Consider the following 24,540-nt stretch of genomic DNA (forward strand, 5'->3'; position numbering starts at 1 on the left):
TGATGTTTCTGAATACTGAACTGGTTTGTTACAGTGCCATGTGCAAGTGAGGAATAATAGCCAACAGCTCTGTGTCTCAAAGTGTTTTCTTGAATCTCTCAACTAATGCCACCCCCCCCCCAATCTTTTGTTTTGCAGACAAACCAGGGTACTATTTTCCACAGCCGCTGCCGACGCCACAGGATGGTGAGTAGTGGGACAAAAGCAAATTCCAGATCTTTTCCCTAACCTTTGGTTTTCGGTACTTGAAAGCTGATCTGGTGAGGTTGATATACCTCCTGCAAGGAACACTCCTTTGACCCAGTGATCTATTTCCCTGCCTCATTGTTCATGACTCCTCCCCCTTCCTCCCCACATGGAGCGAGTGCATCACGCACCAATGTTCCGCCTGATACTGCTTTTGCCACTTGGAAGGGGGAGGGGAGAGAAAAGACATTTCCCAGTAGTGGTAATCTAGGAAAACACCTATATTTGTTGCATTGTGTGTGTGTTATCGTTAAGGTTGATGATTATACAATAGCGTGCTGATGTCAACAAGGTGCTGGGATAGGGGCCTGGGTTCAAATCTCTGTTCACTGAGTGATTCTGGGGACCTCATTCTCTCCTGCCTTGGCATACTTCGCAGGGTTGTTGTGATGATTTAAAAAGGGGCAGGGGAAAGACTCCTGCTCAACCCTCCGCCAACCGCTTGAATGACAGAACAGCTTTAAAACAAATGTAAAAATCAAATGATTTATTTAAATTTTATGTACCAGAGCCTCAGGCTTTGTTTAAGGCTCTCCCTGTTTAAAAAAAACACCACGCCCCATATTTTAAAATACCCGCCTTTCAAATTCTTCATTGCTGCTGCTGCTACTCTTGGTGATGGCAATGATTAGTATCATGATACACTGTTTAAACCCGTCTTGGCGAAGCTGCTGCCCTGCAGATGTTTTGCACCACCAGCTCACATCAGCCCCAGCCAACAGAGCTGTGAGATGCCAGTGCTGTTGGGAGCTGCCACTCAAAACTTCCAGAGGGCGCCAGGTTGGCAAAGGCTGCCTTAACCAATTAAAAGTCCCACAGATCCCAGCCCTTTTGAAAAAAAAAGAAGGAAAGAAAAGAAAACACTATTTTTGCTTCATGCTTTGAGAGTCCCACTTTCCTGTCTTTCTCTCTCTGCAAACATCCTGTTCTCTGCCTTTCTGGAACACTTTTCAGTGAAATTCCAATTTCATAAGCAACCCTATGAGGATAGAGATGAGGGCCCTTCACACATTTGCAGATGATGACTTTCCCCCCCCGCCGTCTCAATTGGTGAAGCTGCACACATCCTCTCGGGGTGATTCCCCCGGTACATGGATGTGAGTTTGATGCAGATGCCTACTTCAGACATGATAGTGTGCAACCCTGTGTGGCTGCTGTATAAACACAGAGACTCTGCTGTGCGTGAATGCGATGCTGTCGCTTCCCAAGGGCTGAAGAGGGCATTTGGACTGGCCACCCCAATCTTGCCAGCGGAAACCAACTCTCTAGCTATTGCATCACTTTTTCAACTGATGCTTAGGGATTGTCGGCAGTTTATCCACAAACCAGAACAGTGAACAATCCATTTGCAACAGCAGCAAGGAGACATGTGTTTGGGGGATGGAGGGCCCCCCTAGTAATTTTAGGGCACATTGTCTACAACTGTAATCTCTATCCCTCTCCAAGTTTTCTCCCCTTCCCATTGTCTAGGATGCCACCCTTCCCTCTCCATTCGTTATACACTGTTGCTCATTGCACCTTCCTGTGACTAAACTGTGTCTGCAGATTCCATGTACTGAGCGTACATTTCCTCCATGGACTGCAGTGGGAAAGCAGCTATGGAAAGTGGGGAAACATAGGCTGGAATGAAATCTTGATGAGAGTGTGGGCGGAGCCAACATGGAGCTTTTGTGGGAGCATGGGCAAAGTCAGAATGGAATATTGGCGGGGGCATGGGCGGAGTCACAATGGAATCTTGGTGGGAGCATGGGCGGAGTCAGAATAGAATCTTGGCAGGAGCATGGGCGGAGTCAGAATGGAAACTAGGCGGGGGCATGGGCGGAGTCAGAACGGAATCTTGGCAGGAGCATGTGCGGAGTCAGAATGGAATCTTTGTTGGGACATGGACGGAGTCAGAATGGAAACTAGGTGGGGGCATGGGTGGAGACGGAATAGAATCTTGGTGGGGCATGGGCGGAGTCAGAATATAATCTTGGCGGGAGCATGGGCGGAGTCAGAATGGAATCTTGGCAGGAGCATGTGCTGAGTCAGAATGGAATCTTGGCGGGGGGCATGGGCGGAGTCGGAATGGAATCTTGGCGGGGGGCATGGGCGGAGTCAGAATGGAATCTTGGCGGGAGCATGGGTGGCGTTAGAATGGAATCTTGGTGGAAGCATGGGCGGAGTCAGAATGGAATATTGGTGGGGTGGGGGGCGGAGTCACAATGGAATCTTGGTGGGGCATGGGCGGAGTCGGAATGGAACCTTGGTGGTGGTGTTTGCCAAATTTTCTGGCTTTTCTATCTTCCTTGTAAAGCCATGCAGCCCAGTAAGAGGAAGTTGTATGTGGTAAATGAGGAATCTTGACTGTGTTCTGCACTTAGCTTTTCTGCTAGCCCCTGTATATATACATGTATGTTAAATATACCGGTAAATGTCATTTAAATTCACTGCTACTTCCAAAGCATACCTTCCTTGTGCACAGATAATGCACCAGGCAGGCCCCTAACAGGCTGTGGTTTGCATTCATACAGCTTTTCCCTAATATCAGGATACATATATGCGGCCTTAGCAAATTGCATCCACATGCCCACTGAACTGGCAAGAGATTGTTAATGGGTTTCTTGTATTCCCCTTGAAGAAAAAGAGAGCACTTTTGGAGTTTTGTGAGCCCTTGTCAAAATTATATGTTGTCTTTGAGTTTTGAAACCAAGAAGCATGGAGAAGACTTGTCATAATTGACAAAGGGGGAGAAACAATGGTGATGGGTTTGAAACTGCAAAGTATTTCCGCCCACCCCCCACCCCCAAGGTGAATTTAAATGATGGTGCAGAAGAGGAGGTACTGCAAAGACACTAGTGTGTTGCAGACTTTGAAACTGTCACACTTTCAGCTGCTGGAGTTCTTGTCCCTGCCAACTTGGAGAATCTTTTAAATATTGAGTGATACATCTGCAAAGTCTGCTTTGCAAGACCTCAGAGCTGAGCTATCAAGCAGTTCAGTTTTAGCAGAATATACCTTTATCAGTTTGAACAATTTAGATGAGGATTTGTTAAAAATCAACCTCCACTGTCATCTGGCAGTAGAGGACCTTCATCACTTAGCAAGGTTTGAGAAACATTCTGCAGGTGCCTTCCAGAGAAACTGAACTGCCCTGCAAAGTGCAGATCAGTTTGCAGATGGGGCAGATTTTTGTAGCAAAGTGTTTTGCTTTGTTCCTGCCAGTCATTTGTTGGGCAGCTTAAACTGTCCATGAGTAATGGTGATTAAATCGAAACTGATGAGGGTAAAGGTCAATTGAGGAGACAGGATTTCAAAATGGGGGGAGGGGTTATTGGGGTATCACTGCAGTGGGTGAGTGAGAAAAAGTGTTCCCTCCCGAATATTTATGACAGGAAGAGAAGCCTGGAACCAGAATGGAACATGGCAGGTTTTGGGCGGAGCCCAAATGGAACCTGGTGGGTTATGGGTGGAATCACAGGAAATACCAATTTTGCTTAATTTTTATACTCCCTTAATGATTTTACTTGAGAACACAGTTTTTCAGATAGGTAAAATAAATGCTCGTTTGTAACTTTACATGCGTTGGTCCCCCCCCTTACCCCCAATTCAAAACATACTGGTGTTCAAACCAATTTAAAAAGCAGCAATCAACTAATGGTTTATTAATTCCTCTCTTTATCTTTTGTCAGAATGGGAAAGCGACGGATGCCATGATAAACAAAATGTGATTAATCTATAATTGGACCCAGGGTGTCTTGTTTAAAAATAAAAACGAACGTAGGTGTAGCTTGCATCTCGACGCTGTGAAATATTAATAAACCAAGCCCATCCAGATGACATGTTGCATTTTTTAAAAAAACAACAACAAAACATCTTGCCCTTATGTACTAGGCACAATCTCTTTCTGAGGAGGAGTCTGTAGCATATTGTGCCTCACATCTCTTGGCTTGCTGTGGAGCTGCTTTGCTTCTTGAAGAAAAACAACAGTATTGCCCTTTCTTTCCCCCTTTAAATTTAGGACAATGTTCCTGTTAATTTGCTGGGTGATCTTATCTTATGTGGAAATGCTACAAGGCTGGGCTGTGTGTACAGATGACTGGCATGTATTTGAGGCCCTGATGTGGTGTAGGCAAGGGGACAAGAGGACTTGAAATGGAGACATTGCAGACACTGCCCAGTATGCGCTTGCTCCCCCCCTCCCCGCACACCACACACACTACACACACTAAGTTTTGCTTCAGCAGGTGCAGCATTTTTCCCCAAGCAGCAGCCATGAGGGCTAGAAGCTTGGTTTATTTTAGTTCACATTTTTAAAAGCTAAGGTCCTTGTCAGGGGAGCCAGATTCTGCACCAGGCTGCCAGTTGCAAAATGCCAGATTGGTGCTGCTGGTGGTGGAAGCAGCCCTCCCCAACTCCCCATGTCTTAGGTGGACTCTCTAGTGCCCTGGACTCAGAGAGATTTTGGCTGCATATTCACCACATATCCTAGGAACTGTAGTTTGTGGTGAATTGTAGCTCTGTGATGGGTAAACTACAGGTCCCAGGAGGATGGGGGAGAATGTGCTTTAATACGTATGGTGTGCTTGCAGCCTCTGCCTTCAAATCGGACTCATCCTGCATCATGTGAAATTTCAGCTCTTGCCTTTTCCTCTCTCCAACTTGGCACATGTTAAAAACAATTTACGTCAGGTTAACATAGCTGGTCCAGTGGGACACGAGCATTCAACACCCCCCCCCTTTACCTTCCTTTTTTCGTGTAACCAAGGGCAACAAGGCACCAAATCCACTTGAAAGACCGCCATAATTGTTAGTAGAGCTTCTTTAAAAAAAATACTAATAATAGCAATAGCAATAAATGAGAATGGGTGTACAAAACCAGGAGATCACACTGGCCTGCACATTTTGGGAGGAAGCGATTTTATGACTTTTGCCTCCATAGATGATGACAGCAACAAGCGTGGGTAGAAGCCCCTTGAGAAGTACTAAATTGGTAGCTTGGGGAAGCTGTTGCTGATACGGCCCATTTGTAAGGATGTGCAAGGATTTGCTTTATTGGGTTGGCAAGTGCGGTGGGGTGGGGTGGCCAGAGCACAGGCGAGGAACCGTTCCCAATGGGCTGCATTCTCCTCCCTTCTCAGCAACCTTCTGAGAGCCATTTGACCATGGTGGGCAGGACCAGAAGTAAAAGTGAGCAGGGCATGCCCATTCACTTGCCTCTCCTCTCTTGAACCAATCCACATACAACCTGCCTGGAAAAGAAGCAGAAGGCAAGGGTTCCACATTGCTATTCTTGCTTTCCATCCTTGGCAGGGATGGTGAGGAGAAGCTGTACTACGAGCCCCCCTCCTTCAGTGCATGTGGGGGGGGCAGTGCTACCCCACCCCACCCCACCCCACCCAGCAGTTGGATTCTTTCTGTCTTCCCCCTCTGGTCATTACAAGTTGGAAGTGGTAACCCCAACCAATCTGATGCTGATGCTGGAAAGGCAAAACCTTTCCAGCTGTCAATCACCCAAGTCAAGCATAGCCACTGCAATGCCTTCCAGGTGTTTTGGGCTCGCCTTTCTCCCCCTGCCTTATTTTCTTAATAAGCCTCTAAAAATAGTGGAGGCAATATATAAATAATCTTAACAAGCAGCTGCTACTAGCCATATCCTAGGTGTGAATTTGTTTAAACGCCCTTTTAAAGCCACCCAAGGGCAGTATGATGAATAAGCCACCTTGAACCCAAGTCTGGGGGAAAGGCGGGATGTAAAAAATAAATATAATATAATTATAAAGGCCACCCCTGTCTCCTGTGGGAAGTGAATTCCATAGGGCTTCAATGCAGAAAATGTAGTGGGCACACTCTCTGTTGCTCCAGAGACCAGAAGCTATGGGTGGAAACTGTAGGAGAAGCAGATTTCAGCTGAACGTTAGGAGATATATCCTAATGGTAAGAGCTGTAATAAAATGGAACTGACTCTGCATCAGGCAGGGATCAGCTTTCCTTCACTGTGGGGCTTGGAGCAGAGGCCAGCAGACCATCTGACTCTGGGATGCCACCACCGCAAGGTCCTTTCATTCAGCTGCGGATTGATCTAAATGGCCTCCAAGGGTCCCTTTCAGTGATTCTGTGATTCTAAGGAGCACTCCAGAGTTGAGAGCATCAACAGCCGGTAAAGCCAACGCCAAGGGTTGGTTTGAGCACTTTCTCTCTGACACACACACACACACACACACACACACACACACACACACACTTCCCAGCTTTCCTCCTAAATGAGGAATGAGCCAGGCTTGAAAAATATGGGTCGCGCACACACACACACACTGTGCTTCAGCAGAATCTCACGCTGCTGCTTTGCAAGGCGAGGAACTCTCTTGGGGCACAGCGAATGCCTTCTCTAATCGTGCCCTGCAGCTCTGGGTGAGCCTTCGGGGCACTGCAAATGTAGAGCTACTGACGGCGGAGGAGAAGTTTAGTGAAAGTGGGGGTGCAGCCAGCCACAGAAGACTTGCAGTGTGTGTGTGTGTGTGTGTGGTTTCTAAAGAGAGGTGCTGCGATCGTTCCATCAACCTGCTTCCTTGGGCATGCTGGCTTGTTTATCTACTATGCGCAGGCGTTATCGATAATTAATGACGCCTCCGTGCTCATTTCCCAGGCTGTTTTCACACCCGGGTGGGCTCCTCTGATGTCTCAGCAGCCTGCTGCTATGCCATCCATTTTCCTGTCCTAATCCTTTTGGCCACCAGACCTGGCCCAGACTCTCTGCAGACTTGAGAGACCTAGGCTCTGAAGGTGCTTCCTTTTCCGACAACCGAGAGCAGTTCGCCAGACGTGTCACAAAGGGAGGCTAGGAAGCTAAACCTCTCCATCCTGTGCGGCCCTAAACAGATGTCCAAAGTTGGCAGTTTTGGGGAGAACTGGGTGCAAAAGAAGCACCTTTGACAGCCATAAGGCTGCTAGACCATTTGTTCACCCAGCTCAGTATTGTCTACACTGGCTGTCAGCGGTTCTCCCGGGTTTCAGGCAAGAGGCACGTCCAGCCCTGGAGATGCCAGGGATTGAACCTGGGAGCTTCTTCATGCAAGGCATGAAGCCCTTCCTATAGGAAGTTGCCATATACTGTGTGGAATTCAATGCCACACTGCTCTGTCCATGCAAACTATTCAACTTGTGCAGCAGATGAAACAATACTCACTCTCCCCCCCCCCTGTGCTGCTCTGGGGAGTCTACGAAAACGCACACTCTGAGCCAATTTTGGGGAGCGTGGTGGAAGGGAGCAGAGAAAGCAGCAGGTCTCTTTGGAGGGTTTCCACTGACAAGGTTTCTCAAGTGAGAATCCCGCCCGCTGAATCAAATCATTGCCTGTCTTGATTCAGAATTGTCCTCACTGATTGGCAGATGCTCTTAAGAGTTTCAGAGAAGGGACACCCGCAGGCATTGCTGGAGAAGCCGGGGATTTCAGCAGAAACATTCTGCATGCAATGCGGATGCAGTCTAACCACTGAGCTGCAGCACCTCATCAACCCTAACTAACTCCATCTTGGGTAAGCTGTGGAAGCGTCATGGGGGCACTTTCTTTCCTGCCCACATGACCGGGTGTTGGAAGGCTGTGCAGAAAGGCCTCCTCTTTACAGCCTCATAAACCCCCTGCTCCTCCCAGCAGTGACGCAGGAGGTAAAGCAGAACCACTTGATAAATTAAATATTGGAAAAACCACTCTCTCTTCCTTGTCAGCCCCATAAATACTGGGATTGTCCTCTGCCGCTTGCTAGCTTTGGGGGCATCCCGGGGGCAAGGATGGGAGATGGTTTCTTTTTCACTCTCTCGCATTGAGAACCAGTTAACTGATTAAAAATGAAAGCATTGTAAATTCTCCCTGCCCCACACTTTTCTTCCATTTTCTTTAGTGGTATAATCAGGGCTTAGGTTTGCAGGCTGAGCTTTGGTTTCCTAGGGGTTGTGTGTGTTTACTTTGCCCTAATTAGCTAATTGATTAAATCTGCATATATTTGCATGTGAAAAAAATGGGTTTGAACCAAAGAGGCATGTTTGTTTGTTCTTTATTGTTGAAGGATGCACACATGTATCATCTTAAGAGATGCACTCCCTTCTGTATGTATGGTGGGGGACGGGGACCTATGGCCCTCCAGATCTTGTTGGACTTTGGTGCGCAGGGAGGATGGGAGTTGTGGTTCAACAACACCCGGAGTGCCAGTGGTTTTACACCAGTGGTTCCCAAACCCTGGTGTAAAAAGGTAGAGGCTTTTATTTCAATTATTCTGCTCAGCATTGCAGCCCACGTTTGTATAACAACATAAGAAGAGCCTTTCTGGATGAGGCCAGTGGCCCATCTAGTCCAGCATCTTGTTCTCATCGTGGCCAACCATATGCCTCTGGAAATCTTGACAGGAGGACTGGAACACAAGAGCACTCTCCTCTCTTGCAGTTTCCAGCAACTGGTATTCAGAAGCATTACTGCCTCTGACCATGGAGGCAGATCAATAGTCATTGATGGCTAGCAGCCATGGATGGCCTTATCCTTAGATTTGTCTAATCCCCTTTGAAAGCCATCCAAGCTGGTAGCCATGACTGCCTCCTGCGGGAGTGAGTTCCATAGTTCAGCAGTGCACTGTGTGAAGACTGTAGCTCTCAAGGGCTGAGGTCTTTCCTAGCCCTAACTGAAGATGCTGGTGACTGAATCTGGGCCTTTTGCATGCAAGATATATGTAGGAATACCACCTTTCAAAACCAATGCCTTCCTTGCCAGAACACCTCTGTTCCCTGCAGCTCATCCTCTCCCCTCAGCACCACATGAAGCCATCCTCTTAGCCAAACAGAACATTTCTCTCCCGTCAGAGCAGTTGCACTGATCTTCCACATTCTCTCACCACCCCTTTCCCCCCTCAGGAGTTGGAATGATCATGAATATTCTATGAGCGCTCGCAAGATTGCTTAATACAGATTAATGACCTTCTTAGCAGGCTTTAACCACTTCTTTGGGCGCCCACACCATGGTGCCATAGTGCTTTGGTCGGGTGTTACATTTTGTGGGCTCCCGCCTCCCCGCGCTCCCCCCCCCCATCTACACTCCCAAGTAACACGTAAAGGGATCTGTAAGTGTTTCTAGTCTGCAGTTTTAATAATTGCCGGAACACTTCAGGGCGATAAAACTGGAAGTGAAAATGCAGAGTAACGATCGGGACTGTCCTTCAGATCCTGTGGGAGACTGTAGTTATAGTGTTTCCCAAAGTTTAGATGCAGTTGGGCTCAGATTTTTCTTTTCTTCTGGGTTTAAAATTCAAAGCATGCTGCATTCTCAAACTCCAAAAGATATTCTTGGGATTTCTTGATTGACTCCCAACATGTTGAGTAGGCATCTCATTGCAGTTATGGGATGGGCCAGTCAATACTGCCTCTTGTGGGCCTGGTCTCCGCTTTATCCATCCCCCAGGGCTCAGAAATGGGCCTGTTCCTTCTGGGCACTGCTGCTATTTGCTTCTGTCACAGGCACCTCAGAAGCTGCCAGGCCAGACTATTATACAGGCTGAAATATATGTCTGATCTAGGTTGGTGTTGTCTACTCTGACTGGCAGTGGCTCCCTTGGGTTACAGGCAGAGAAGGTGCCTTTTCTGTCACCTAATACCTGGTTCTTTTTTAACAGGAGATGCTAGAGATTGAACCAGGGACCTTCTGCATGCAAAGCAGACCCTCTACCACTGAGCTATGGTCCTTTTCTTAAGACACAGAAACATAGGAATTTGCTATACGCAGAGCCAGGCCACAGGTCCATCTAGTTCAGGGTTGTCTTCTCTGACGGGAAGCAGCTGTCCAGAATTTCCCAGCTGTCCAGATAATTCCCAATCCTACCTTGTGATGGCAGGGATCGAAACCAAGTCCTTCTGCATACAAAGCGGATATTCTCCCACCGATCTGTGGCCCCATTTTGTGATTTTAATCAAAGGTCTTTTGGTCCATGGGGGATATTTATCCAGGCTTCCTCATCGCCGTTGCTGTTCCTTTAAAAAAAGAGAAAAGAAGAGGAAAAATCGATTTAATCACATTTATATTTAAATGGCTCAGAACTTCAACAGGGATTGTAGTAATTCCACAGCCTCAGACATTTCTGTGGGCTGGTCTGTGATCAACTCTAATGCATGGTAATGCAGTCCCATGAGCTGCTGCTGGGAATCAGGTACTGTGAATTTTTCTAAGCAATGAAGATCAGGGCTACATGTTTAAAGTACTGCTATACTACTTTAAACAGTCACGAAGTATCCTGGGAACTGTAGTTTGTTAAGGGTGCTGAGAGTTGCTAGGAAACCCCTATACCCCTTAGAGAGCTACAGTTCCCAGAGCTCCCTTAGAAGAGGAACGGATCCTTAGGCTACTCTGGAAATAGCAACTTTGTGAGGTGAACTGGGGTCTCCTTACAGCACCCTGCAGCCTTAACAAACTACACCTCCCAGGATTTCTTGGGGGAAGCCGTGGCTCTTTAAGTGGCATGATACTTCTTTAAATGGATGGTGTGGGTGGGCTCCCCTTCTGGTTATTTGGGGTTGTGTCCCATGCTACTCAGAGAAGAATCCTTGGAAAAGACCCTGATGTTGGGAAAGATTGAGGGCACAAGGAGAAGGGGACGACAGAGGACGAGATGGTTGGACAGTGTTCTCGAAGCTACGAACATGAGTTTGACCAAATTGCAGGAGGCAGTGCAAGACAGGAGTGCCTGGCGTGCTATGGTCCATGGGGTCACGAAGAGTCGGACACGACTAAACGACTAAACAACAACAACCCATGCTACTCAAGAAGGTTAGGGGTCTGCTTTGAGTAGAACTTAGTTGGAAACAACCCTTGATCATCTGGGTCAATTTTCTTTAAGGGATCAATGCAGAGGGTTGAATCCAAGTGCAAGGAAAAAGCTATGCAGAAATGTAGTTGATTCTATCCCTGGCATTATCATTCGTAATCCGAAGTTTGTATCATTGTCCTTGTGTTGGTTTTGTGCCCGAGCTGTTTCACATGGGCATCTGCCCAGAAAAGCATAATTTTGTATACTTCAAAGCACTTAACAACCAGAATAAAACAATAAAATTATCATTAAAAAAAAACCCAGTTGAAATCTTTAAGCCTTAAAAAAAAAAGATTAAAAGCAATATAAGCGCTAGGGGCACACAAGCGCAAAAGTGCCTTCTGTCAGGACGGTGACCTGCCATGGCCAAAGGAGCAGCAGGTGCGTGGGACAGGTGAATGTCCTGATGAGACAGATCAGGAGATGGGAGTGGTTATTTGAGTGAATGCTATTCTAAAGGATTAGGAGCTCAGCCGAGGAGCGGCCAAAACCCTTCTCTTCCCACGCCTGCCTAAGAAGCGAAGACCTTTCCTTTCCCGAAAACGCCCTTGAGAGGAGAAATTCCTTTGCGGCAATTGACCGGAGTTGCTAAGGAGGAAATGCAACAGGCAGGACAGATAGGTGGACCGTTTATTTTGGGGGGAGGTCCTCCTATGCGGCCTTGAGATATCCGTTTTCTTCTCCTTGCCAACCATCTTCGGCTCTGACCCTTCTGTTTCCTCCGCATTAAGCCTCTCCCAGCTGACCTCCTTCCCCCAGAGGGGAGAGGGGAGAGGTCACCCAGGCCCTCTCTGGGGCCTTAAAGAGAGGAGCATCAACCTGGCTTATCGTCAAAGCCGCGTCTGTCTGAGAGAATTTGTTATGTGGAAAACTGACGCAGGTGGACACAGCAGCCCCGAGGCCTTAGCAAGATGGATTACTGGCTGGGGTGGATCAATTTCTTCACTCAAGCTGCTGGAAGTCAGTGGCAGACACTTCAAAAGCCATGTGGATATCTGAGTGTGTGAGTGTGTGTTTGCTAGCTGCCGCTGGGAATATGAAGAAAAAGGGCTGGCAAGCAGCAGAGAAGGAAAAAGGGCCACGGAGCGTCTGCACTCCATTAAACCAGCAGCGGCGGTTGCCCCCCCCCCCATTTCCCCTGGCCGTGAATTCACTTGGCAGAACACGACAGATCACATTCGCCTGTGTCACAGAAGAAATAGGCTGGGATTAGTCTGCAAAGCCGACGGGAGGAAAATAGATTGATCAGTTTGCATGTTTGATTCTCTCTCTCTCACACACACTGCTATTTTTTATATTAAAGTTAGATTTCTTTTTTGTCTTTTTAATAGCCTCCCGCTCAACTGATTGGGTTTTGATCCTTGCTGTCCCCAAAGGAGACGTGCGGAGGAATGGGTCACCGATCTAATCGGGGTTGCCTTTCCATCTAACTGGGGAGCGGCATAGAAAGGCGCATCATACCGAGTCAGACCATTGCTCCATATAGCTCAGTATTGTATACCCTGACTGGCAGCAGCTCTCCAGGAGTCTCTTGCAGCCCTACCTGGAGATGCCATTGGGGATTGACCCTGGGACCCTCTGCAGGCATTACAGGTGCTCTGGCACCAAGCTGCAGCCTCCCCCCATTTTGATACGCCATTATCTTGGGATAAAGAGCCCTTGAATTCAAGTACTTACTTGTTTTACCTCAGGAGCAGGGAACATTCCTCCACCCCACCCCTGAGGGCCGCATCCCCTCCTTCGCAGCCTCGCAGGGGCCGCATAAGTGGTAGGTGGGTTCAGAATCAGGAGTGGGCGTAGTCATGTACCCGACTCCTTCCTTTGTATAGTAGGCTTTATTTTAGCCACCACAAAACGCAGAGCTTTCTACATTGCTGGGTGAGGACGACAACCTCTGGCCAAATAGGCTAATCTTTGGCCTGTGAGGCCATTTACCCCCCCCCCAAAGCCACACCCACATTGGAATCACGAATGATGTCAGCTGACAGGTGGGTGAGCTGGGTTAAACTGCTGCGTTGGCTGAACGCACCTGTTCCCAGCAGGATTTAAGCCCCCGCTCATCAGCTTATGAGTGGGGTGGGCGTGTGTGAAATCCTGCTCGGTTTGACTGCGCTGCCTGTTTCCTGTGTGCAGCTATAGCAAGTACCCTGGAGATTTTTCTTTTTCTTTTTTTAATGCATCAGCTGTGAGAGGGTCTTCTCCCACACGCAGTAAGTGCTTTCAAAAGGCAAGTCTCTTTCTCCCCATCCCGCATTAGCTGAGGAGGAGGAGGAGAGAAAGAACCACCCAGCCTACCCTGTGCCCAAAGTGCCAAGCAGAAGACTGGCCAACATGCCTTGCTCTGTGGTTCGCTTGCACTAGCCGTTGGGCACTTGGAAACCCCACACAAGGGATTTTGACAGGTGGGCAGGACAACCCACCTGCCAATCATACTGTGTCGTGATGATGCCGTGTGATTGACTGGTGGGCTGGCCAGAAAGCTTCCCCTTCTAGTTCTGCAGAAGGTATGATTGCTGTTGAAGGACGCATTTCAACCAGGCTAAAAAGCAATTTGTAGGGCTGGTGAGGGGTGTGGCCTGCTCTGGGGGTGTGGCCTAAGGAAGAGTTCCAAGAGAGGCCCAGAGGGCCACATTCCCTGCTTTACATGCAGATTTAGACAGTTCTAGTCTCATGTTTGCAGGAAAGCCATCAAAACAGGCAGTGCAAATGTCTTTACACTCCCTGCCATACCTAAATGCTTGAAACTGCTCTCTGCGATGTGTGGAAAATGCCACGATGAACAGAATTTTTTTTTTAAGTAGCAGTTGTAGTTGTTGTAGTAGTAGTAGTAATTAGGGCATATCATCTCTGGAGAATAAGGCTAGGAGGAGAGATCCTTCTCCTGCTACAATATTTATCTTCCTCCAGGACCAAAATAATACCAGACATTTTCCTGCATCAGGCACCTTGGTTGTAGCACGAAGGCAGGTGTAAATGTTTAAAGAATTTAATTAATTAGTTAATTGATTAGCAAATTTCATGGCTGTTGAGTGGCAGGTCATTTTCAAAGCTTGCAAGCATTATTCAGATGATAGGTTTATCAATAGGTCATCCACAGGCACTCCTTAATTATCGATCTGAACTACCAGTGTTCAGTGTTGACTCCTATAGTCATATCTGATACTAGTCCTAATCTGAGTAGATCCATTAAACCTAATGGAAATGAATGATCAACTCAGTGAGTCTACTCTACATAGAACGTACAGTAAATGCATACAATCCCAGGTGTTATTTGGGAGTAAGGTTACTTTGGGAACCCCCCTCTCCCCATGGGGCTACCTTTACTGCCATCTGCTCCTCAACCTTCTTTCTTCTTTCAATTTCAAAGGGTTCTACTCTGAGTAAGATTATAATTGGGTACAGCCCTAGCTTTTTCCTTTGCCTGTTACCGTCTCCTCTGTCTGTTGAGGGGTCCCCTTCTTAATGAAAATGTCAGATACTGGATTCTGACAACAAGGGCGTTCTTCATTCAGGTGTTGCTTTCCAACTGTGTAACTTGCAAACTTACCCAGAATCCTAGCTTGGGAACCTTCCATAAGTCATGCAAACCTGTCTGCTTGAGCTAATCTTTGGAGCTCTGCGAAGAAAGGCCCCGAGGGAAATTCCAGTGAATTGCTTGACATTTTGGCCACAGCCACCACCATACCTTTAAAACACTATTATACCACCTTAAACAGTCAATGCTTCCCCCAAAGAATTCTGGGAGCTGTAGTCTGTTAAGAGTACTGAGAGCTGTTAGGGGACTCTGTGTAGAACTACAACTCCCTGTGCAACTTAACAAGCTGCCCTTCCCAGGCCAGGGAACTCTTGGAATTGTGGTATAACTACCGGTATTATACCACAACATAGAAAGGGTTGATATCTCTCTCTAAGGGTGAGCAAGAAAGATCTTCGTGCCTGGGAGTCTGCTGTTTCCCCGGGTGAAGAAGCCCTTTCCCAGAGAGAAGATGTCCATTGCCGCAGGGCTGGTGTTTAGCACCTGTTTCTGACACTATGGATCACTAGGAGTTCATATTGGATTGTATTAATTGTTGGGTGTGTTTGTTTGGTTTCCTCCCCCATTGGCCTTACTTACATGCTGTTGTGTTTTTGGTATGATTATGACGAGTGTAGCATTTGCTAGTTTTTTAAATGCTGTTCTTATTGTGAGCTGCATTGGACTCAGCATTGTTGTCAGAAAAGTGGGATGCAAATATCAAATCAAAACCAAATTGAATGGTGCAGATGTGGCCTTTATTATCTTTGGTGGGGGGGGGGAGAGGAAGAGGCAGGGATTTATCTTTCCCGAGCCTTTAGGATACAGGCGGGCTATAAATCTAACTAATAGGCACAGGCTAAAAAAAGGTTGATGACCTCCCTCTTAACATTCTGTGCTCCCACGCAATGGTGAGTTTGCAAACTTTGTTCCCTCTGGAATGGAGTGTTGACAGTTGCTGGTGGAGGAGGCTTGTCCAGGATGGAATATTGCTTGAAGCCATGAGCTCATTATCCTCCTTAGCTTTGCAGCCTTACCTGGCTCCTTGTCAAAATCAGATACTGTGTTTGAGGCTCTCTGCCTCTTCCCTTCCCTTCTCTTCTTTCTCTTCTCTCTCTCTCCTTCCAGAATCCAGCATGAGACAAATCCCCCCTTGAGGAATTCAGAATGATGTCTCTGGGGATGTCCCCCCCCAAAAAAAATATTGAAGGGGTACTCTCTTAAGGGCGCTTTGCAAAACAGTCCTTAACCGTGCCCTGGTTTTCCTTACACATGTGGGTTGACTTTGCACAGCTCCTGTTGACTTCAGCAAAGTCTGAGCACAAAAACTTCCCAGCAGACGGTAACCTTTTGTTAATTGGTGTGTGCAAAAGCAATGCCTTTCGGATTACCCACTTCAGCCACCAACATTTCTGTTTATTTCTTGCTATGTTTTAGCTTCACCCTTCTTCCCAGGAAGCTCAGGCTAGAAATCATAGGCTCCCCTTGCCACCCTCACTGCTATTTTGTCCTCACAACAACCCTGTGAGGTAGGCTATACCCAGAGCTAACGACCAGCTCACAGCCACCAGCTGGTGAGTTTCATGGCTGAGCAGAGATTTGAACCCTGCTCTCCCTGGATGCAGTTGCAGAATTCTGCCCAATATACATGAGCTTCATGTGGGATATATATATATTTTTAAAGACTGTCTTGTGTATCTGCTTGTGGTGGACTAGTCCCTTCAGATATTCTTGAAGTTGACATTTTCCTTTAACTTCAAGCACAGAACAGTGTTTCGTAGGTGGTGTTTCCTGGATTAAAATTGGATGTTCTTTCTTGACCACACCCCAAAATGCTGGTGCTGAGGTGAGACAGCACCCTGGACAGGGGCAGAGGTGCTGATCCAGTGTGTTCAGTAGCTCTCATTCAGGACCATGGTTAGCAATCATGCAGCAGAGACAGAAGGAGTCAGTTGACTCGGCTTTGGCTTTGAACAATTGTCAGGGGCTTTCTAGTCTGGGCTGTGGAGTCAAGGCCAAAAGCTCCATTGAAGCCCCAGTGCTTTTTCTAGGCCAGGCACGTCCAGCAGGTAGATCGTGATCACTGGACATCTGTGGTAGATCACTGGTAGATCACTGGCTCACCCCAAAGAAGCTCCAACAACTTTGGCTCCCCTAAGAAAAGCTCAACATTATTGCCCTGCACCCATCAAAATGGGGCTTTCCTCCTCCCTAAAAGCTCAAGAAAAGCTCAACAACTTTGACCTGAACCGCACAAAAGGGGGTAGATCACTGCCAGCCTTTAACTCCGTGAGTAGATCACAGTCTCTTGGGAGTTGGCCACCCCTGTTCTAGGCAGTGGGGCTTGACGTCCAAGGGTCTATGTCTTGATCTGCTAAGGAGCTTGCGTCCCACTCACCAGAATCCAGTAACAGAGGTGCTTCCTGTGAGGCTCAGGGAACAGGGTGCAGATTCTACAGTAGTAGCAGTGAATCTACTTAGGGAGGGCTGGCAAATAAATGGCAAATACTGTTTCTCAAGGACTCCACATCCTAGGGTTAAGAACATAAGAAGAGCCTGTTGGATGAAGCATATCTAGCCCAGCATCCTGTTCTCACAGTGGCCAACCAGGTGCCTCAGTGGGAAACCCACAAGCAGGATCTGAGCACAAGAGCGCTCTCCCCTCCTGTGGTTTTCAGCAACTGGCATTCAGAAGCATTGCTGCCTCCAACTGTGGGCAGAGCGTAGCCACCAAGGCTCATAGCTTAGTCTGAAGCTATGACCCAAGTCCTAGAGTAGTACATCATGCAGAGACAGAGCGGTTAACCTCTCTTGGTGGATGCCTGACTATTTCAGGCACATGGAACACTGTATTTCTTGTGACGCACTGGCAGGTCTTTCTCAGCACATAGTGCAGTAATTACTGGGATAGATTTCTCTTCTCTGTTACTCACTTGCTGGGATGGGTTTTTTTCCCCTGATCAAACTGTGATTGGGAAGGGAGAAGTGAGTGAGTGAAGAGGCTCATCCCTCTTGTCTGCACCCACCAGCCTTGGCTCTTAGCTGAGGGTGCTTAAGTCTGAACTGATTTGAAGCTGTTTCAGTGGTACTCTGCAGAGGGAGAGGGAGAGTGAATGCTAAACATAGCTCTTGAAGAATGCTGTGCAGAAAAAAAAGAAAGCTGCTGGTGGTTAGTTATTAGGTACCACTTGTGATCTCTTGAGAATACCGACGCAGTGTATGCCGTTTTCATCTTCTTTCCCACCTGTATTCACAAGCGAAGCTTTAGCTGCCTCTTGGGGATCAGCTCCTCTACTTTCTGCATGGCAAAGTGTCACTGTCGCTGGGGAGGGAATGAAGGAGAAAGTGGGAGAATCGTTTTGGATTTGATGGCATGACTCCTTTGCTCAGGTTTCACCTTGGACTGCAAAGTCCCCTAATCCTTTTCTCTATGTGTTGTTTCAAGTCCTCATTTTTTAAACTCTTGCCCTCCTGACATGAGCTTTGCAGCGGTTTCTGAACACGCGGCAAATATTTTCCTCCCTTCTCTCCAACTCAGGATCCTTTAGAAGGAGAAAAACCCTCTCCTGGATACCCTAAAGCAGCCTTCTGCAGCGTGGTGCCTCCCGTATGTTTTGGATTACAACTCCCATGCACTGGCTGAGGCTGCTGGGAGCTGTAGTCCAAAACATCTGGTAGGTAACAGCTTCTGGAAGGCTGCTCTAAAACCAAGCCATGCTTATAAAGGTAAAGGTAAAGGGACCCCTGACCATTAGGTCCAGTCGTGACCGACTCTGGGGTTGCGCGCTCATCTCACATTATTGGCCGAGGGAGCCGGCGTACAGCCTCCAGGTCATGTGGCCAGCATGACAAAGCCACTTCTGGCAAACCAGAGCAGCACATGGAAACGCCGTTTACCTTCCCGCTGTAGCGGTTCCTATTTATCTACTTGCACTTTGACATGCTTTTGAACTGCTAGGTTGGCAGGAGCTTGGACGAAGCAACGGGAGCTCACCCCGTCACAGGGATTCGAACTGCCGACCTTCTGATCAGCAAGCCCTAGACTCTGTGGTTTAACCCACAGTGCCACCTGGGTCCCAAGCCATGCTTATAGCTTACAGTTAAACTGGGGAAATTCCCACAGGAGACAGTGGTGGCCACCAACTTGGATGGCTATAAAAGAGGATTAGATAAATTCATGGAGGAGACTGCTATCGATGGCTACTAGCTAGTCTTGATGGATACAGCTGGAAGCAGCAATGTTTCCATAAACCAGTTGCCGGGAACTGCCACAAGGGAAGTGCTGTTGTGCCCAAATCCTGCTTTCAGACTTTCCACAGGCATCTGGCTGTCTACTGTGAGGACAAGAAGCTGGCCTAGATGGGCTGCTGGCCTCATCCAACAATATTTTCTTACATTCCTTAACAGAAAGAAAGAAAGAAAAAGATACAGCTCCCTTTGTATCTCAAGGTCACAGGGCCGGTGCTGAGGATGCATTTGATCTGGGCCCCTAGGCAGCTTGGGCTTGTCTCCAATGCTGTTCCTACTCAGAGTAGACCCATTGAAGTTAATGGGTATAATAACTGCCTTGGGCCAATTAATTTCAGTGTGTTTAAGGTGAGTGGGTTGCAACCCATACTTAAAAGGGGCTCAATGGAACCTGCAAATCCAAGAGCAGAATGGCACTGGAAATGATGGGAGAGGACAGTAGCCTTTATGCTCTGCTTGCAGGTCTCCCAAAAGAGACATCTGGCTGTTCAGTGTGTGAAATACGATATGGGACTAAACAGCCCCATGGCCTGAGCCAGTTGCAATCTTCTACCCAAAAGACTTAATTCTCATTACGCAGAGAGGCCTCAGTTGCCTCAAATCATCCCCTCCCTAAGGCAAAATTAGAAGCAAGACAGACATTTACTAGAGGCAGCCCCTGGTAAATAGGGATATGTCATCAGCTTGTGGAGAGGGCCTTAGCTTAGTGGCAGAGCATCTGTCCCAGGTTCAATCTCCAGGTAGGGTTAGGAGAGAATCCTTGTCTGAAAACCTGGAAAACTAACCAGCCAAGTAATGCTGACTATTTATATCATCATGGGCACCATCCACCACTAACATGTGGCCCTCGGAAGGTTCTCCTGAGGCCCTTGCGGTGAGAAGAGGTTCCTTACTCTTGCCCTGCCCCTAAAAACCCTCCATTAAGGAAAAACCCTTCAAATTCAACAGTATCTCTAACTGAGAATGTCGGGAGGGAAGCATTCCATTCAGGAGAAGGCAATGCTGGAATTTATGCAAGCAAATCTGAATTAGACAGTTCATAGCAGGAGACCACCACCCCTCCAGTAAACTCCCCCAGCCCCAGGCTGCATGGGAGAGACAGCCTGGGAAAAATGTGTGGGTTGTAGCCAATGCTAGTCCTACTCAGAGTAGACCCATTGTATTCCTTCATTTATTATGTTTCTATCCCACCTTTCCTCCAAGGAGCTCCAGGTGGTGTACATTATTCTCCCCCTCCCCATTTTATCCTCACGACAACCCTGTGAGGTGGGTTAGGCTGAGAGACAATGGCTGGCCCAAGGTTGCCAAGTGAGCTTCATGGCTGAGTAAGGATTTGAACCCTGTTTCCAAGGTCCTAATCTAACCACTACACCACACTGGTACTCTGATCTAGGACTATTAAATTCAGTGGGATTACTCTGCTTAAAACTTAGTTGAACACAATGCTGTGGGCTTTCGACCACTTCTGGTGTTGTCGTTTTTTAAAAAATCAAATATTCCATCCAAATGAGAAGATGCGAACAGCTCTGCTGACGGCCTGCCGAATAGAGGGGAGAGGGTTAAGTGATGCAGATGCAGCCGGGAGGGGTGGGTGCATGGGAATTTGGGTGCTGGCTTGAAACTGCAGGTGAATTGGCTGTTTTGCTCTAAATATACAATCCTCCCATTCTGTCCTTTGGAAGCACTTGGGCTCCCGTACTGCGTTGCCATGGTGAAGGGGGGGACGAAAGGGAGAGGGGAGGGTAGAGAAGAGAGAGCGAGTCACCAAAGAACAAGTGGCACCAGAAGGGGACAGATGGGGGGACCAGCAGGTGACGTGAGAGTGGAAGTGACCTAGGGAGTCAGCAGCTGGTCCGGGGCTCTGATGGCTTCCCAGCTGAGCTCTTGATTGGAAGGATGGATGGATGGTGAGCCAAAAGAGAAAGAAAAAAAGGATGCTTTTGCCTGAGAAAACTTCCAGGGACTCCCAGCATCTCTTCAAAAGTGTGTGTGTGTGTGTGTGAAGGAACATTAAAGAGCACAGTGGGGTCCAGGGCACACATTCCTGGCGGAGAGCTCATGCATCGTTGGGCAATGTTTTCACTCAAAGGCTAGCCAGCTCTTCAACTTTCTCCAAATGCGGACGCTGATTGCCTGCTTGCTTCTGCCTGTCCCCCAGGTTTGGCTTTGTTCTGCTCAGTTTGCACGGCAATTTTCCAGGCGCCGCATTATTATTCTTAAAATAAATAAATAAAGGCTGCCCACATGTGGAGTTGTGAGTGGCGTGGGGATTGCTCTGCCATGGAGCACTATTGAGCCTGATATTTGGCCTCATCAAGAGGGCTGGAACTCAGTGGAAGAGCACCTGCACTGCATGCAGAACGTCCCAAATTCAATCCTCAGCAGCTGCAGGTAGGATTGGCAATGCCCCATGCCTGAAACCCTGGTGAGCGACAGCCCTTCAGTGTAGGCAGTGCTACACTAAGATGGACCAATAGTTCTGACTCAATGAAGTTTCCTGTTTTCCTGTGTCTTAAGCAGCTGCTTTGTATGCAGAAAGCCCCTGGCTCAATCCTTGGCGTCTTTGGGTATGGCTGGGACAGACCCCTGCCCGAAGTCCTGGAGGACTGCTGCCAGTCTGTGTAGACAGTACTAAGCTTAGATGGACCAATGGCCTGATTCAGTATCAGGCAGCTACCTGTGTTCCTATGGCTTTCTACCAGCTCAAGCAGAAATCCTGACGCCTTATAAGACTTGAGCCTACAACCGCCCTGGGGCTCTGTTTTTCTTTTTCTTTTTTTAAATCAAACTTTATTTTGGTCACAGACCAGCATAAGATAAAACATACAGATAAACTGAACACATAAGACTTATAACAGGTAAGGGATAAAACTTAGTAGCTAAAAGGTGATTATATCATATATAACTTAAAAAGATAGGAAACTAGCAGTTAAAATGATTATATGGGAGGGAGCGCAGAGGAGCACAGGTCTTGCATTTTGGACCTAGTTTGGTACTCCGGGTAGCATCTCTGAAAGATAGCCACCTATATATATATATATAGAAATAACCTGCTATAAAGAGGGAGATTCTGGTGGTGCTGTTCCCTCACCTCCCTTCTCTTTCACACGCCTCCCCTGCTCACACCCCGACTCCTTTTAATTTAAAGCATATTCCTTAATGTGCATCACACTGCTTCCTGTGTTTTCACGGCTGATCGTTCCTCCAGGGCAGATTCCTCCTCTTGGCTGTGTTTTATTTCCAGTAAGGGGTGGGAGGCTGTGTTGTGGAGGTGGCAAAAAAGGAGAAATAAAGAGCAGGGGTATGCCAGAAACCGGTTATTATAAAAGGGGAGGCTTAGCCGTGGCAAACCACAATGGAGCCGGCCTGCCTCCTGTCCTGGTGTGCTTAAGCACTCCCTCCCCAATCTTCACCTCACTACCCCCCCCCACCCCTCATGCTCTGAACCCCACACCCCAGAGCTGATTAATTCTTCTGGTGATTGAGAGCCAACCCGCTAGCCAACCCTGAAGTCTTTGTCATGATGCAAATCATGACAAAGGAATGAACACCATGTTCAGATTGTTTGACTGGCAAGGGTGGCATGGTGGCACTTCCTAATAATGAAAAAGCATCACCTGGGCCACAGCTGCCTGCTCTTGAGGGCTTCGTCACCCCTACACTCCAGAACCTTCTTCCATGCTCTCATTGCACCAATTGCAGCTAAGCTTTGCCTGTGGGAGCTCTTCTTATGGGGATAAACTCTTCACCCCCTACTCCTTAATTACTGAATCCTACATAATCCACCTTTCTTGCCCATTCCTCCCTGCTGTCCACTTCTTGTGTATGCAGGCAGCCTGGAGGGAGTTTGTCGTGTTCCTAAATGAGACGTCTACAGTTCTGTGGCAGTGGCAAATTTAGAAGCGCGGGGTCCCTTCGTGATTGTCACAGCCACTCCTCCTCACAGCCAGGCCGCCTTCTGAGATTATGCAACCTTTTTAAGTTTATACAATAATCCTATAATTATACAATAATAATAATTAGGAATACATTGCAATGATTGATGCAGATCTCACTGTGTTGCCTTTCAGCTGTGTATTCTATTTTCTGCGCACGTACATGGGCAAATGCTTTGGAGTACTCCAATGTTTTATTTCAGAGGGACTTGAGTTGTGTTTTCTGTGAAGTTCCATTGCGTGTAACAGAACTTACACCCCACTCCCTTGAAACCAAAGCCTTCTGAGTCTTCAGTTGTTCCGAAATGCTGAGCTTGGGAGCATACAGAACAACTTCTTGGTGTTCTTCCTGCTTGCCTTCTCCAGAGGGACCCTAGGAGCCAATCCTTACTCCTTGACTCACATCCTTTCACTCTGATTGGCTCCAGTCAGCACAAAGAGTGCGGAGACATTTTCTCAAGGGCTAAAAAGCTCCCCTTTCATGCCAAATGAGCGGCTTTAGAACATGGGTAGGCAAACTAAGGCTGGGGGGCCGGATCCAACCCAATCGCCTTCTAAATCTGGCCCGCGGGTGGTCCGGGAATCAGCGTGTTTTTACATGAGTAGAATGTGCCCTTTTATTTTAAATGCATCTCTGGGTTATTTGTGGGGAATAGGAATTTGTTCTCCCCCCCCCCAAAGTATAGTCCGCCCCCCCCACAAGGTCTGAGGGACAGTGGACCAGCCCCCCGCTTGTAAAGGTTTGCTGACCCCTGCTTTAGAATGATGGAGACAGGGACCTTGCTGCAGAAATAGTGACAGGACTTTGACCCCCTCTGGGACTCCAGACCACTACATCTCTGGACCATAGCTGCCAAGTTATCCCTTTTTTAAAGGGATTTTCCCTTATGCTGAATAGGCTTCCATGCGAGAAAAGGGAAAACTTGGCAGCTATGCTCTGGACATCTACCTCATTTTCTGCATTAGGTTTTTTTAAAAACCAGAGAGTTGAGACATGCTATTTGACTTTGGGTGATGGTGGCTAGCTGTGAAGAAGAGAAGAGGGCTTGTGCACCTTTAATAGTTTTGTAGAACAGAGCATTCCTTCCACAACTGCATCCAGCCAACCTATTAAAAACCCTTCACTATTCTAGAAGTTAGGGCTTCTGGACCTTTAATAGCTTAAGGACAAGGGGGTTTCAGCATGTATATGGGTGTCAGCTGCTGAAATTTCTCTTTCTACACTACTATTAAAGGTGCAAGAGCTATATCTTTCTTTCTTTCTTTCTTTCTTTCTTTCTTTCTTTCTTTCTTTCTTTCTTTCTTTCTTTCTTTCTTTCTTTCTTTCTTTCCACCCTTGTTCTGAAAAACCAAAACAGCCCTGCATCACATTTCATGCTACATACTGGGAAAGGGTGCCCTCCCAGTTGTGGTGGAATCTCCCAGTACAGTATTTGATCTTTAAAAAGTGAGGATTAAGTTTGTTCACAGCTAAGAGGTCATAGAGTAATCCTGGGGGTCTCCCTTAATCTCTTGGTTTACAGAAGCACAAAGTGAACTTTCTCTCGCCATTTCCACAAAAGCATCCAGCAGAAAGAGACTGGGGCTATATTCATGTGAACAAACTGTGTTAAAATGTTTGTACAGGGATTATTATTTCAGAAGACGGACTTGGCTTCTGCTCTCTTCTTTGAGGCATCTATCATAAAATTGTAGAACAGAATCGGACAAAATCTCAGTGGTCAAGTAGTCTAACCCCTTAGCCATGCAGGCAATCTATTGCTGTTGGATTGCTGAT

General features: G+C 47.4%; 1 protein-coding gene across 1 annotated transcript in view; it reads left to right on the plus strand.

Moving 5' to 3' along the window:
- AGRN (agrin) overlaps positions 1-24,540 on the plus strand; it is a 238,378-nt gene that overhangs the window by 103,087 nt on the left and 110,751 nt on the right. Inside the window, exon 3 of the mRNA XM_035118024.3 lies at positions 139-186. Within this exon, the coding sequence (XP_034973915.3) occupies positions 139-186 (48 nt within the window). The remainder of the gene's footprint in view (positions 1-138; positions 187-24,540) is intronic.

Source organism: Zootoca vivipara, chromosome 6 (genome assembly GCF_965207765.1).
Source record: "Zootoca vivipara chromosome 6, rZooViv2.hap1.1, whole genome shotgun sequence".
In the NCBI taxonomy this organism is placed as follows: Eukaryota; Metazoa; Chordata; class Lepidosauria; order Squamata; family Lacertidae; genus Zootoca; species Zootoca vivipara.